This window comes from Sinocyclocheilus rhinocerous, unplaced genomic scaffold (genome assembly GCF_001515625.1).
Source record: "Sinocyclocheilus rhinocerous isolate Xijiao unplaced genomic scaffold, SAMN03320098_v1.1 scaffold1948, whole genome shotgun sequence".
NCBI classification, from domain to species: domain Eukaryota; kingdom Metazoa; phylum Chordata; class Actinopteri; order Cypriniformes; family Cyprinidae; genus Sinocyclocheilus; species Sinocyclocheilus rhinocerous.
Genome location: NW_015644094.1, coordinates 153,866 through 170,378, shown reverse-complemented (window position 1 = coordinate 170,378; position 16,513 = coordinate 153,866). Strand labels below are relative to the sequence as shown.

The following is a 16,513-nucleotide window of genomic DNA, read 5'->3' as shown; positions in this document are numbered from 1 at the left end:
AGCATGTGCTTTTGTAAAATAACCAATCCATTGTTGGAGCAATTTCAAGCTATGACACTAAAAGATGCTCATTTATTAGAGAATTAGCTGTTGGTGTTTATTTAGTTTGTCTATAAAAAAGGTGAGTATGTTTAGTCTAGTGTCTCATTATTGACATTTTAATCAATGGAAACATTTTCATCACGTTTACTCACATTCTCATGTGTTTTGTCTGGATATGTATGAATCCTTTGATGAAGGCTGTCTACAGCATGTTTGATCCGGAATTTACTCACCCTTTGTTTATTTTGACTTGTGTAGAGGAACCAAGGGCAAAGACATCAGCACTATCAAGTCCCTGAGGGTGTTGCGAGTCTTGCGACCACTGAAGACCATTAAACGTCTACCGAAACTGAAGGTACACATTTGGTTGCAGTCCATCAATACAGCCGTCATGGTTAGGAAAGTATATATATATACTTTTAATATTTTGTGGAAACCATGAGGATTGTTTTTAGGATTTTTTGATCAATTAAAATTTGAAAAGAAGTAAAGAATTTTATTTGAAATAGAAATCAGTCAGGTTTATTGTAATTTTGTAACACGTTGCTGGGCTATAGACAAAAAAAAAAAAATTGTAAACACAGTAACCGTGTAAACAAAAACAAAATTTCTGTCTGTGAGTACTATTGAAATACACAATAGATATGGACAATAACTAAGACAAAGAAAGGATATAAACAAAAAATACATGAAAATGAATGTGGCTCATAAACTTTGAAATGAAAAATACATAACAGCAAATAGTTTTGTAGAAAAGGAACTATTTCTCTTCCACCTATCTGAAGACAAGAATAAATAAATTTTTAAATAAAAATGCATAAAGCATTCCGCTTTATGACAGTAGTTGATTGTTAATGAACCAGAGTGTATTTGTTTGTGTGTCTGCTCTCTCTCAGGCCGTGTTTGACTGCGTGGTGAACTCCCTGAAGAACGTGTTGAATATCCTCATTGTCTACATCCTGTTCATGTTCATCTTTGCTGTCATTGCTGTGCAGCTCTTCAAGGGCAAGTTTTTCTACTGCACAGACGAGTCCAAAGGCCTGGAGAAATACTGCAGGTAGAGTGGGATTAATACAGGAGCAGAGAGTAGGGGCTGATTATCTGCAGGCATACAGCAGTATTTTCCAAATCCATGCAAAAGTGAGTGGAGAAATGATGAAATAATGAGATAAGGTGTTGGGTCCCACAACTATGGAACGCTTGGTGATAGGTTTTTGAAACTATTAGGGCATTTTACAAACAAGCCATATAAAATATAAAAAAATAAAAATGTTAGGAAAATAATAAACATTTCTAGAGTGAATGTACATTTTTCTAATTATGTTCAGCTCTAAAATACTTCCCTTCTGCTCTTTTTCAATAATTTGTATAAAATTATTCTTTAAAGTCTTATAATAATAATAATTTTAAACTTCCAGGTGTACTGATAGCACCAGGTTCAATCTACTGTTGGCAGTGTTCTGTAAACACATATCCTGAATGGGTATATCTTTATATATGCTGTCTCTTTTTTTTTTTGCTTATTAGAGGGATGTTCTTGGATTATGATAAGGATGAAGTATCAGCCCAGCCCAGGGAGTGGAGGAAATATGAGTTCCACTACGACAATGTGCTGTGGGCGTTTCTCACTCTCTTCACTGTTTCTACTGGAGAGGGCTGGCCAACGTAAGTCAGCAGACATGTGAAATGGTCCCTAATGGGGTATATGTTAAACGTCACCTTACCAAACCAGAAAATAGGTCTCATCGCATCCGCTTGGTGGAGAAAGTGTTAATAGCAGTATGAAATTATGGTGGTCTCTATGGACTTTTAAGGTAATCAGTTAACCTAACTTAGTTGTTTTATTGTTGCCATTTTTTCAATTTTAATATCCAGCTGTTAGTGAGAAGAAGAAAAATAAAAAACCTTTTAGATATCAATCTGCATATGTGATGGTCATCAGTTATGATCATCTTTGGTATCTCCTTTGAAGGTATCTTGAGTATCTTGAAATCAGCTCTATATATAATGAATACAAAAGACCTGAACCAGAAGCAACGTGACCTGTATTACAGAATACAGAAGTTTGTTGTTCATATCCCCACTTACATTTATAACACAGATATTTTGCTTTATATACAGTTCAACCATTTGCTATTCAGTATGTTTTTGTGGGGATTAGAAACCTATAAGCTTCTGTCCCCTTCAAACACTTCCCTTGTGTCCTCTGACCCCTCAGTGGCCTTTTATTCTCTCACTTTAAAGGCCATAATCAGTTTGAAGTGGTGCTCTTTGAGGCCCTGTGATACTGGTAGTGCACAGCTCTCAGGAGGCAGACTAGGCAGACATTCATGAATCAGCGTCAGCCCCAACTCACAGCCAAACTCATGAATGCGCTGGAAAAGCCATTGTAATTGTCTGTGATGCATTTATTTATTGATTTATTTTATTGATTTATTGTATTTATTTAGTTGTTCACAAGCTTGTTGGGGTCAGTGTTCTGCATCTGCTGTGTAATTATGTTTCCTCACAGTGTTTGATTGTTCAATTAAATTATTTCAATGTATTTAGAAATTCAGCAATGCATGATATATAAAACTGCTTCAGTTTAAGACCTGTTGTCACACACTGGAGGAGCTCGCTTGCTTAATTTTCTTTAAAAAAATTATTACTTTGGCCACACAATAGAAATGACAGTTACATAAATCAAACCTGTTAAAGGTATCCATTCAAACTGTGATAATACTGTGATTTCATTGTCTTAGATCTAAGAACTTAAAGTAAACTCTTTCAAAGTCTTACAATATGGGTAAAATAAATTAATCTTCTTTCCCCCACAAGATGCTTTATTATGTTAAACTGTATAGGGTGTAATGGTGTAATGTTGTCTGTGCACAGGGTTTTGAAGCACTCTGTAGATGCCACTTTTGAGGACCAGGGTCCCAGTCCGGGCTACCGCATGGAGATGTCCATCTTCTACGTGGTCTACTTTGTGGTCTTCCCCTTCTTCTTCGTCAACATTTTCGTGGCCTTGATAATTATCACATTCCAGGAACAGGGCGATAAGGCCATGTCAGAGTGCAGTCTGGAGAAGAATGAGGTATAACTGAATAATGTATTTATATATAACATAATGTTTTCGTTGTTCAGTTGCAATTGGCAGGTGTGGTAAAAAGTATTTTTGTTTGGTATTTAACTTCATTAAAAATATGTATTTGGTATTTGACGTCATAAAAAAGAGATGGGCAATATTACAATTTTGTCTTAAAGTTTTCATATCACGTTCAGTTATATGGGAGAAAAAAATAAAGCAAAAAATTGTACTTTGTAATACGAGTCTACTGAAAGCCTGCGTTTTGAGAACCCAAGTGCAGTTTTATTATATCCCAAAAGTGAGCAGATAAACAATAAACACAGACATGGCATGGCTTGACTTGACTTGACTAGGCAAAACAAGAACATAGAAATGGACACAACTCACTAACAGTACTTACAGGAAACAAAACACAACAAACTAACATGGCAAACATGAGGGCTTAACCAATGAGAGCGTGACACATACAACAATGGAACCAATAGGTGTGTTCGACTTAACGTGGCGCTGCGCAGATAGATCGAAATCTGACTTGAAGCAGTGCATGCCAGTTAGAAATTGAAACAGATTCTGACTTGAAACAGTGCCGACGCCACGTCACGTCACTGTCATGTGTGGCATAAAAGCACCGCAAGAGCATTTCAGAGCGCTGATGACGACACAGCTGTTTAACGATTGGCGTGTGTTTCGGGTTTATTCCAGCATCGTCAATTCCAATATTGCTCACAAATCTGTTTTTACAACTATTATATTATATTAAATATAGAATAGACTATATTTTTTATAAAATATAAAAGTAGCATTTTTATATTATATATATATTATAATTAATTTTTTTATTTCCAAAAAATGTATTGTATAAAAAAAATAATATTTCCAAAAATACAGTTTGTTGGATAGTAAAAAAATAAATACAAATTTCTTAGATCACTCGCAGTGGACAAGTGTGGTAAAAAGTATTTAGACCCTGCAAGAATCTAAACAAAATCTCAACAAAAAGAAACCCACTTTTAGGCTGACATTAAGAGATACAGAGACCAACATTAATCATAGACAACATTAATCTTACAAACACTGGAGGGGTTTTTAGTGTTTAGTGATGTGTACAGTGTGTACAGTGTACAGTACCTACAGTGAAGCCAGCCATGGTAACAGCTGCAGATGTCCAGGTAGGGAATTGTGACAGGATTAATGCACGTGCCTGCGGCGGACCACACACGCACCTAAATACCCACTCAGAAACAGGTATACATTCATACGCTGACACACAGTGACTAAAGACACACACAGAGACAGCCAGCCCCATAAAAGAGCAGTCAGCAAGATGTTCCTGCCCTATTTCCTCTGAGGCCCCATTAGACGGGCCCAGTCGTCTGCAGAGCCTGTGCTGTTTCATTCTCTCCCTCTCCATATGCCAGCCTAACATGACTCACAAACTGTGGTGAAAACCCAGACCTCAGGAGAAGTCATTTATCATCAACATTCACAGCAACGCAGCCAAAAAATATCAGTGCCATTAGAGGTCTATTTTCTTGTTCCTCCACAGGTTAGACTGTCTTCCACAGTTGTCACTGCTCTTTGTATGATTCGTTTTGGTTATGCGAGAGAGAATGTGACTTCAGAAAGTCTTTTCTGAAAGATAAAGATGTATAACAGTGGTTGTGTGTGACTTAGAGGTCTTCAGGGGTCCACTCGATTTATTTTTTATCAAACTATCACGTTTATTTTTCAAATCCAATGGTCACAATTGAAAGCGGAGCTCAGAAATACCTTGCATCCATCAGGCAGGCACTAATATAAAGTAACCTAATAATAAATTGAATAAATGTTAAATAAATCAAAGTAATGGAGAAGTGGCCAAATCAGTCAACAGGACACCGGGATTTTTCCTGACTGACTGCAGGGTTGCAGGCTGTACACACGTCAATGCCGTTTACGTTTGGGTCCAGTCGGGTTCGAAAATAAATGCTGTCGTGTTAGACTCGGGTCTAATTTTATCGGGTCTGTCTCGGGTCGGGTTTTTCTTTTAAAAAAATGAATTTATGCACATCGGGTTCGGGTAAGAAGTGATTCGGGTCGGGTACAGATTTTAGGACCCGAGAAGACCTCTAGTGTGACTGTTGTGTGAATTAATTCCTCTTTTGCTGTTTTTCCTCTCAGAGAGCCTGCATTGACTTTGCTATCAATGCCAAACCGTTGACCCGCTATATGCCACAGAACCAGCAGTCCTTTCAGTACCGCTTGTGGAAGTTTGTGGTTTCTCCACCGTTTGAGTACTCCATCATGATCATGATTGCTCTCAACACTGTGGTGCTCATGATGAAGGTCAGTCAGCCATTTTTCTTTTAGTAGCAGTCCTTGGAGAGTTGACAGCTATCAAAGTTTCATAAATTTTTCACGTTTTTTTATACTCAAGTATGCATTAAATTGATCAAAAGTGAGAGTAAAAGACATTTATAATGTTACGAAAGATTTACATTTCAAATAAATGCTGTTTTTTTTAAACTTTTGATTCATCAAAGAATCCTGAAAAAATGTCACATTTACCACAAAAATATTAAGCAACATTCAACATTGATAATAATAAGAAATGTTTCTTCAGCAATAAATCAACGTATTAGTTTTCTGAAGAATCATGTGACACTGAATACTGTTGTCATGGTTGCTGAAAATTCAGCTTTGCCAGCACAGGAATAAATTGCATTTTTAAATATATAAAAATAGAATTTATTTAAATATTTTATTTTTGCTGCTGACTTCCACTGGTTTTATTCCCATTTGTAAAAATCGTGCAATTTGTTGTAACAAAATGATGCTCAAATAAATAAAATATTTCCCTTCTTACACCTGCAGTTCCATGGGGCTCCTGACTTTTATGAAGCAATGCTCAAGTATCTCAACATTGTTTTCACTGCTCTCTTTTCAATGGAGTGTATTCTCAAGATTATTGCTTTCGGCCCCTTGGTGAGTATCGTCACTTATACCCTCAAAAACATTCATCTTGGTCGAAAAAGAGCTGCACTCAAAAGCTATCTTCAAGGAACAGTTCACCCAAAAATGAACAGCTTTTGAGGAACAAATTTACTGGAAAATCTTTATAGCTGTCCACTTCCACTATCTTCCACTTTCATTGTGTGGAAAAGAGCAGCTTAGACATTCTGCCAAACATCTCTTTTTGTGTTCCACAGAAGGTCACAGGTTTGGAACAACATGAAGGCTAGTAAATGATGACAGCAAATGATGATTTTTGGGTGAACTAATTCTTTAATGCACAGTAAAAAAAAAAAATCCTGCGATAGAGTGTGAAATTGTAAGCCTCTCCAACCTGTCCCTGAATGATCTCTCTAATTCTTTTCTTCTCAGAATTACCTGAAAGACGCCTGGAATGTGTTTGACTTTGTGACTGTGCTGGGCAGCATCACTGACATCTTAGTTACTGAGATTAACGTAAGTGAGCAGCACTGAGCTCTGTGTTTGAGCTCTATTAGAGGAGAGTCTTAGAGCAAGACCGAGTGTAATACCAGACAGCAGAGATAGGCTGAGAAGAAAAGCCCAGACATGAATGATGATGAGCTGGAGACCCATCACAGCTTTGTCTCTGGTTCAGGAAAAGAAGGGAGAGAGCTCTGTTGTTTTTCCAGATGAAATGACAATAGAGTAACCAAATTCATTTGGTGAAGCTCACTTTGACCAAATCACTAGTTTGTGGCTCTAATTTGTGCTTTATGATGTGCACAAGTCTTATGTTGTATTATACTGTATGTCTTGACGTCCATGTCATTGTCAAAAGTTGCTACTGATGGTAATTGTGTTTGTTCTGTAACTATATTTGTGCTTGATGGCTGTTCTTGTTCTCCTGTGTTCCTTAAATGTCTTCACTCAAATCTTGGCTTGCTCCTGCCACAATTTAACATCTTCATGTCAGACTACGGTGAGTTGCTCTCTTGTCTTTGAACTTATGTCTATTCCACCCTGCTGGGAATGAAAGAACTTCCTATTGTAGCACACCATAAGGTTCTTCTTTACTGAAGATAATGCAACATCATTTTTACAATCACCCCATGTTTTTCAGTTGACTATGTGGTAAATAGGTCTGGTTTGAAGTCATTAGGCTTCACTAATGCTTATCATGCATTGACATCCTTGTTGGTCCAACCAATCAACCAATCATATTTTTGTCTGGATTGGCAGCATTGTTGTTCCAGGACCAACAAAAGATACTGATCCAAGAGTACATCCTACTTGACAATTTTTCACAAAGAATTTTTCACACTGAATCCAGAGTAGAAATTTCTGGAAAAGTCTGGATGTCTTAATGCAAGGATTCTCAAACTTTTTTTGTCAGCCAAATCTCTTTGACCTAAAATATTTACTTTAAGTACTTCCTGAGATTTTAAGTTAATATTTCAATAAATTAACAACACATTTGTATATTCATGTTTCTCTGATGTAAAAAAATCAACTTAACCTCATAATAAAAAAACTACAGATAAATGCAGTCTAATATTTCAGGATCAGTGTGACAGGATTCGAGAAGTGGTCTCATCGAGATTAAGGTCTTATAAAATACTGTCATACATGTTTTTTAGGATCTGAAAATACAAACTTGATGTTATAAAGAGATATGAGGGTTGAAGTAAAGAGTGCTGAATGATTACATGAGGAGAAAGGAACTTTTAAATTGACAAAGCCTGTGTTCCCACAGGACCGTCTGCTGAACTTGAGTTTCCTGAGGCTCTTCAGAGCAGCCAGACTCGTCAAACTCCTCCGGCAGGGATACACCATTCGCATCCTGCTCTGGACATTCGTCCAATCTTTTAAGGTAACTCTATTTAGACTGATTTGTTAATCATTGTTGGAGTTTTTTTTTTTTTAAAGAAGTTACGATTTCTTCATGTTTTTTCATTTCCAGGCACTGCCTTATGTTTGCCTCCTAATTGCCATGCTGTTTTTCATCTACGCCATCATTGGAATGCAGGTATATAGAATTTATGTGCTTCAGTGATGGTATTTTCCAGTAAAAGATCATTACAATACTCCTGTGTATTTTATTATAGGTGAATTAAAATATAGAAATGGTATTCTGTCTGAAGGTTGTTTAATGTAACTGTTTCAAAATACATGCATTTAAAGTAACATTGTGATTGCAGGTGTTTGGGAACATTGAGTTGAGTGATGATACCGCCATAAATCGCCACAACAACTTTCGCACTTTCCTCCAAGCGCTTATGCTGTTGTTCAGGTCTGCACACACCTGCTATTCTTTCCCCGGTTTCACAGACAAGGCTTAAGCCTAGTCCTAGACTAAAATGTAAGTCTGAGCTGTTTCAACTGAAAGAAACTTGCACTGACTGATCTTAAAATATATCAGTGCCTTTGTTTTGTCTCAAAAAGCACACCAGTAATGTTTTTTTAAGCACATTTATAAAAATTACTAAAATTTCCTAATTGAACTATGGCCTAATCCTGGCTTAGTCTAAGCCCAGTCTGTGAAACCGGGCCTTTATCTACTACAATCGAAGCCACCTGAGAATGCAGGAAATCTTAATGAAGCTTCTGGGGTTGTATAATGGAATCTAAAGTCTAAAGGTCTGACAAATTATGATGGAGATTAGAGAGGATTCTACAGTTAGAATGTTTCTGTAATATGGCCCCTAAATGCTATATTTAGCCAGATCACTATATGTAGACTGTGATTGATATCAACTTTAATAGCGCACATTTGTCTAATGCAATTAGGATTTTATGGAGAACTGTATTTATAATTGATCAAGATCTTTCATAGTCAGAAAATATTACTGTATAAAGTATTAAAATATAGGCCTAACTACAGCTAACCTATTCTGATCTCAAACTGTAGAGCTGCTAAAGATTTCAGTTGCGCACTGTAAGATTATTTATCTGTCTGTCTGTCTAATAGTCTGCATCGCTCTGTTGTGCTCCTTCTCTCTCTGGTCTCCCCTTTTGGTCAGATTGAATTTTAAAGTACCATCTGGAGTATCAGCCATATTGCTAGAAAAACAACATCTCCTAATGAAATTCATAAATAAATTTCCATCTTTCCCTTATGTTCATTACCTCAAAGCTTCCTTTGAGCTGAGAGCCATGAGCAGGCAGCATGTCAGTGTGACAACAGTGTTATAACTGAAATCTGGCTCAACAGTAATTTAAATATCAGCACTTTTCCCATCATCTCCAGTCTCTGTTATATTCTCTGACAGTCATTCCTGCTTTTAATAGCAGCTGCCGCATTTATTTAATCAGCTCATCATCATGTCTCTTGCAGGAGTGCTACTGGTGAAGCCTGGCATGAGATTATGCTGTCCTGTCTGAGTGAGCGCACATGTGATGCGAGCTCGGGCATTCATGGAAAGGAGTGCGGGAGTGACTTTGCCTACTTCTACTTTGTCTCCTTCATTTTCCTCTGTTCTTTCCTGGTTAGTGCTGAGTCGGACCAGCCAAAACAGGCTTATCATTACTGTAGAATAGTGGTTTTCAATCCTGAACCTGGGGACCCACTGCTCTGCACATTTTGTGTCTCCCTTATTTAACACACCTGATTCAGATTATCAGCTTGTTAGGAGAGAGCTCCATCAGAGATTGTCTTAATATAGGGAGATGAGAGGGTCTGTATTAATTTCTATTGGAGAAAGTGTAACGGTCAACTTGAATCACGTGTGCCTTAATAACCAATCACATTATAGCCTTGACGTCATTGAATTTCAGTCAGAGTTGTGCGACACTCAATAGCTGTTTATGGATACCATAGGAATGAATGAGAAATGCCGTAAGCTGTATTCCACCTGTCGCAAAAAGTCAGTGACTTCTCTTATAAAACGACATTTTTTTTCGGTGTAAACTCTAAAAATAGTTAAATCCAAAAGTATTGCTTAGTGTAAAACATGTTGGAGATTAGCTGATAGGCTGTCGATTCATTAAATTATAAGCTGTTTTCTCTAAAAAGCTGTTTATTCAGCGTTGTGAAGCCTCTCCTCCATTGACATCAAATTAAAAAAAAAAAGGCCTCTGGTCTCCTTTCCTGCGTATACTGCCAAAGCGGAAGCGTTAGCATTAGCCGTAACGCTTTTTTGGCTAAAGGTTGCAGGCTTGCCTTCTAGTGGCTTTTGCTCCATGAACTGAACTGAGTGTGTCAGATAAGAGAGACATACAAAATGTGCAGAGCGGTGAGTCCCCAGGACCAGGATTGAAAACCATTGCTGTAGCATGCCATTACATCCTACTGCCACAAAACTGCTTGTTTATCTTAAATCTAAAAACCTGTCTGAACGTGACGCTGAAATATTCCATTGTGTTTGGAATAGGGCTTGGTATTGATGCAGATTTCCTGATTCGATTTGATTCTGATTTACAAGCATTCATTTGATTCCGATTCAATATGCTTTAATTTAATTGCAATTCATTGGGCATTTTTCAGTTAGTCAGTCAGTCACATTTATTTATGAAGCACATTTAAAAATAACAGCTGTTGGCCAAAGTGCTGTAAAAGTTTTAAACAGGCAACAAGGCTGAAACACAAAATATGAAACACAAACGCAATGCGCAATAAAATGCCACTATATCTGCTTATGTGCAAAAATTACAAAATTGTCTCTTCTAATGCTGTAAATTATACAGGGCAGTGTTTCATCACACTACACTTTTGTTCCAAAGACTTCCATTCATATGCATGGGAATGCTGAAGACCGGAAGCACAAAGTCATAAGAAGTTTGAAAAAAAATTGTGTGGAGTCTAAAAATTCATTTTTAAAATATTAATTAAAAGAACCAGCTCATAAGAGAATTTGGTTCAGTAATGGCTTTAATTCACCAGAAAGAATCAGTTTATGGGAGTAATTTGACTGTGAATCGGACTGCATTGGTCATGGTTGTATGATATTTTTGCATGCAGCCCACCCAAACAACTCAATAGAAAGACATTTTTTGTGGTATATAGTCTTCACATTTAATGTGAAGTCACATTTAATACAGACTGCAAACTCACATTTACGGCTGAGGTAAAATATTTTATTGATTGTAATTATTTGTTTGCCATTGCACTGGAGATGCAAAAGCCGTTCACTGTTTTTCGGACTCTGATTAATCAGAAAATCTATATTTTTACTAGTGCTGTCAAGCCATTAATCGCGATTAATCGCATCCAAAATAAAAGTTTTTGTTTACATAATAAATGTGTGTGTACTGTGTATATTTATTATGTATATATAAACACACACACATGCATGTATATACTTTGAAAATATTTACATGTATTTACATGCATATATGTATATTCATATAATTTATATTATTTCTAAATATATTTAATATATAAACATAACATATTTTTTCTTAAATATATACATGCATGTGTGTGTATTTATATATACATAATAAATATGCACAGTACACACACATATATTTTGTAAACCAAAACTTTTATTTTGAATGCGATTAATCGCGATTAATCGTTTGACAGCACATATTTTTACCCAACCCTAATTTGCAATTAATGTCATACTCTCAGATATTTTCAGAGTGTTTTTCCTGCTCCGTGATCTTCAGATTCTTTTCTCCCACCACTTTTTTTCCAGATGTTGAACCTGTTTGTGGCTGTCATTATGGACAACTTTGAATATCTGACACGTGATTCCTCCATCTTGGGCCCTCACCACCTGGATGAGTTTATCCGAGTGTGGGCAGAGTATGACCCAGCCGCATGGTATGTTTCAGTCTGCACTCCCTCACCAGATGGAGACCTACTCTTGTGATAAATATAGTAACTGAGTTTGGCAACAGTTGAGAGAAGGAGAGTCATTCTGTTAGGACTCAAAGGCCTTCTCAGGTTAGACCACATAAATAAAAGAGAGAAATGCAGAATATTCCCTATGATAATGTGTGACTGAAGATCTCCCACACAATGCCCATAAGAATCGTGGTCTGGATGTGAATGGGATCTTGTACTCCTATCTGCGTCCATTCAGTCCACAACACAAATGTGCTCTCCAAGCTTTCTTCATGTATGTCATGTTTTGCTTGTTCTTTCCGCAGCGGACGGATTTCCTATAAGGATATGTACAATTTGTTGAGAATTATCTCGCCCCCCCTTGGCTTAGGGAAGAACTGCCCTAATAGGGTAGCATACAAGGTTTGCAACCCAAGCAACTTCTTCCACATGTGTGGCCTCTGTGTACAAACGCCCAGAGACCCAAACTTGAATGGCTGTGCTCAAATGACTTGCCTACACACAAGCACTTGCCCCACCAGATTTGACTGGCTTTGGTTAATGATGCTGAATGGCAAACAAAGCTTTCAAGGCCACATAACAATCTAAACCCTCCTTTTATGACTCTTACATACAGTTTTCATATTCACAATTCAGGGTTTTGGCACTAAACTAATGTTACAATATCAAGCAAAATTGTTGTTTTACATTTATAGCTCAACCTCATAGCTGTTATTTGCATAAACTGTTCAAATGAAATAGAACAGAACAGAAACTGGCATTGAAACCTTTGTTTCCGTGCACTGAAAGAGAAAACTCCCCCGATGTCTCAGCATGCAGATGCAGACATCTTCCAAACAATGCAGCCATTCTGTCACCATCCACTCCTCGTGTCATCTCACTCACCTCTTCCATCTCTCCTTATCAGGGATCAACTCTCTCACCTCTGACCTCTAACCTTTGGGATCCATCTCTGACCCTGCCTGGCCAGGATGGCATCCCTGTTCATGACACTCTTGGAAATCTAATTAACAAAAGATTTCTGTTTTTTGTCGTCTGTTGTTTGTTTTTGTCTTTTTTTTTCATTTCGTCTTGATCTGATTACTTTCTGCCCCCCTTGTTTCTCTTCCCGTCTCTCTAACCCCCCATCCTTTTCTTTATTTTGGGTTATTTGCGTTGTCTGCACTATGAAGTGGCCGTATCAAGTACCTCGATATGTATGAGATGCTGCTCCACATGTCCCCACCTTTAGGTTTGTGAAAGAAATGCCCTCCACGAATCGCCTACAAGGTAGCTCAACTTCACATGCCCCCCCTCTCTCTGCTCGTACTGTCTTCCCATTGGCTTATTCTTCAGCCAATCTCTGTGCTCTTGCAGTGTTTCCCCTCGTGTTTTTTTAACTGTTTTTTTTTCTCCCCACGCTCTGATCTTTTTGGTGTAATCCCTCCCCCTCTCCTTTTTATTCGAGTCTTCCCCTCCACTTCTTTTGTAATCTAGGGATGGTCACAGACTAATGATGAGTATGACTGCAGAACTTTAGTGTATTTAATGTTTAACTACAAACCAGACTCATTGGAAATACATGCCTATTTCGACATTTCAGCAAAACAATGTTACGTTTCTTCTTGCACGTTTTGTTACACTATCAAAATGAAATGTCCAGTGAGTGAAAATAAAGCACATTCAGTTTTATGCGAAACAGATGAATATGAATCTGACAGTGCTTTATTACATTGCTTGTTGTACATATTGCAGCAGTTAGAAAATAAAATGTCTGATGAGTGGTGCTAAAATCACATTTGAAAACAACGTACCACCTATGCTATACCCTACCGTAAACCTGACCGATAATGTTAAATAAGCAAGTGTGATATAACACATTTGCTGAAGCAACCATGCCATTTTAGCTTGCTTCTGCAAGTCTATGAGCTCATTTCTTATGACTCATATTTCACGGGACTTGTACACGAGCGCTCCATATCGAAAATGGAACACTGTACCAGGTGAGCTAGTGAGCAAGTTTACTACATCAAAAAGCCATGCACATGGAGCTGGATATGTTATGTAAACATCAAAATGTATTAGTCTACAAATCATGCATTATGATAAAAGATTTTTGAGGTCATGACAGGGTACTGTGCAAGGAACTGCACAAAAATAAGTCTTTATTGATCGATAACCTGCCCCATAAAAGTTGTTTTACTGCCTCTAGTGAATTGTTTGTATATTCATTAGGTACATTTTTGGGAGTTTTGCAAAAATTTAGGTAGAAGCATGTATTTTCATTGAGCCTATGTTTAATTATAATGATAATAAGTGAGACTTAAATCTCAATTTTTATCTATGGTCATACTTCATGTGTATAAAATGTTCCCCATAAGTTGCATTGTGTAAGGGTTTGTGCACGACATTGTAAAAGTGATTTTCTGTACCAATCATATGCACTGAAAATGCAAAATAATTTATGTAATCTCAGTTTACATAAAAATGTGCCCAATTGCTCTTTTTGCGGATTTCCATGTCTTCCATTGGGATTCACTTAAGGGCCCCAAATTTAGCTCAAAAACCTCTTTTAGAGCCTTTATGTTATGTTAGAATAGGAACGGTCCCCCCTCACCCTTGTTTCATGGAGCAGTGCGTGTAACCTAAGTTGTTTTCAGTCATGAGAACTTTGCACTTGACCTCTCTCTTCCTATCTTGGCGGACTTTCGCTTATTCTCCTTGTCTTGCTTATGCTGTCTATCTCTCATCCACTCGACCATTTCCTCTCTCTTTTCTTTGTCCAGTAGCCTTCTCTCTCAGTCTCTATGTCTGCAGTATGTGAGAATGTATGTCTGTGTGTGAGAATGTCAACCTGTTTTTTTTCTTTGTTCATTCTGATCTGTTTCTCTTGCACTGCTACTGCTAGTAGATGTATGGTCTCTTTGCTCAGGGGAGCTCAACTCTTCACAATGAATCACACTAAACCATACTGTATGCCCGTACATCCCATGATACAATCGAGTTGTCATGTTTAATGGTGCGCTCGGTTATTTCCCTCTTAGAAAGTTTTAACCATACAGAAATTAATAGAAAAATATGTAAAATCATGTGCAGTCACTCTAATAAAAAATGTTTTATTTTACATAGAGTGGGTCGCCTTGTGAGGGCGGCCATTTTGAGATCACATGACTAGCCAAATAATGCTTATTTTTTATCTCTGTAACTCTCCTATTATTGGAGACTGCTTTTCACAGAATAAAATAATCATGACTGACTGCTAATAGAGCATTTCTACGAATGCATTGTAACAGATTTTTTTATGCTACATCCACACCACTGGGTGTCAGTATACAGTAACTCCAAAAAAATTGAGTGCACCTTTAAAGGTGAAGTGTGTAATTTTTGAGACTCAAATGACTCAATTACACAATTGACCTTCTAAACATGATTTTAAGTATTTTTACAAAGCTGTTGTCAGAATGATTCAGCTGAAAGTAGCTGGTGTGTTTAGCATTGTTTCAGCTCTAAAAAGCCACAACTGGTCACCATTTGAAACTCTTAAATCTAAAAGCAGCTATCTGCTGCACTTTTATTGATCAGTAATTCCCAGAGTCGAGCTCCCATGTCCTCTGAAGCCTCTCATAATTATGTGTACATGCTTTTCTCCACTCTCAAGTCGGTGTTGGTTTATCACCAGTGCACTTTGGTTGCGGATTGTAGCCTATAGCAGTGAATGTGAATGTTCGATTCTGTACATTTCTATTCTGTATGTGAACAAAACTGTTTGTGTGCTTGAAATGATAAGATTAGAACAGGATTCTACATTACTGAATGACCAAACTGATCCAAAATATATATTGCATGATTGCTAGAATGCATGAATTGAATCAATAGAAGGATATGAAATAATCATGTCTAATCTCAGAAGCACACAAACTGTTTTGTTTGTGAGTTTTTGGGTTGTTCTGGTTGATGCTGATTTTGAGAAGTGTTTTTACCCCACTAATGAACCTCATGGCTTCCCCTAGCGGCTGGTGAAAATGAACATGCCCATTGCAGATGACAACAGTGTGCACTTCACCTCTACTTTGATGGCTCTGATCCGCACTGCCCTAGAGATCAAACTGGCATCAGGTCAGTCTGGTGCCTTTTTTATTGTCTAAATGATTGCATAATTACTGTATAGATTAGCATCTAGATAATTGTTCCACCTTCCCTCTCTCTTAAAAGAATCCATCTTTCTCTTTTCCAAATAACTCCAAATGTGATTAGTGCCTAATGGAGAGATTAATCACTTATTCAGTGTGATCTGTTCCGTTAGCATCTGTTGTATCTCTCTGAGTGTTTGGCACTGGGTGGGTTTTTCTAGCTTCATTTTCACAGTTTTGCCTTGCGATGTATTGATCTAAATTCACTGAACTTAAATAATTTATTATTATTATTATTATTATTAATTTATTTTTATTTTTGTTACAGGGGATTAAAATAGTTTTTCTAGCTTCGCTAAATTCCTTTACTCCAACTGTGTTTTGTCTTTCAATGCATTGATCTTAATTCACATTATAATAACACACAGGAGATAAAAAGAGAAGTGTTGACATTTTTTAAATATTTATGAAACAACAAAATAATTAGACTGAACTGAACTGTATATATAAGATATAGTCTAATTAGCCTCTTTCCTCTCTGTTCAT

General features: G+C 37.2%; 1 protein-coding gene across 1 annotated transcript in view; it reads left to right on the top strand.

Annotated features, from left to right (window-relative positions):
- LOC107757972 (voltage-dependent N-type calcium channel subunit alpha-1B-like) overlaps positions 1-16,513 on the top strand; it is a 109,065-nt gene that overhangs the window by 78,375 nt on the left and 14,177 nt on the right. The window contains 15 exon segments of the mRNA XM_016575584.1: positions 301-397; positions 939-1,099; positions 1,570-1,707; positions 2,920-3,121; positions 5,276-5,440; positions 5,969-6,079; positions 6,479-6,562; positions 7,041-7,046; positions 7,821-7,937; positions 8,028-8,093; positions 8,266-8,357; positions 9,402-9,552; positions 11,707-11,834; positions 13,031-13,127; positions 15,848-15,953. Of these exon segments, the coding sequence (XP_016431070.1) occupies positions 301-397; positions 939-1,099; positions 1,570-1,707; positions 2,920-3,121; positions 5,276-5,440; positions 5,969-6,079; positions 6,479-6,562; positions 7,041-7,046; positions 7,821-7,937; positions 8,028-8,093; positions 8,266-8,357; positions 9,402-9,552; positions 11,707-11,834; positions 13,031-13,127; positions 15,848-15,953 (1,721 nt within the window).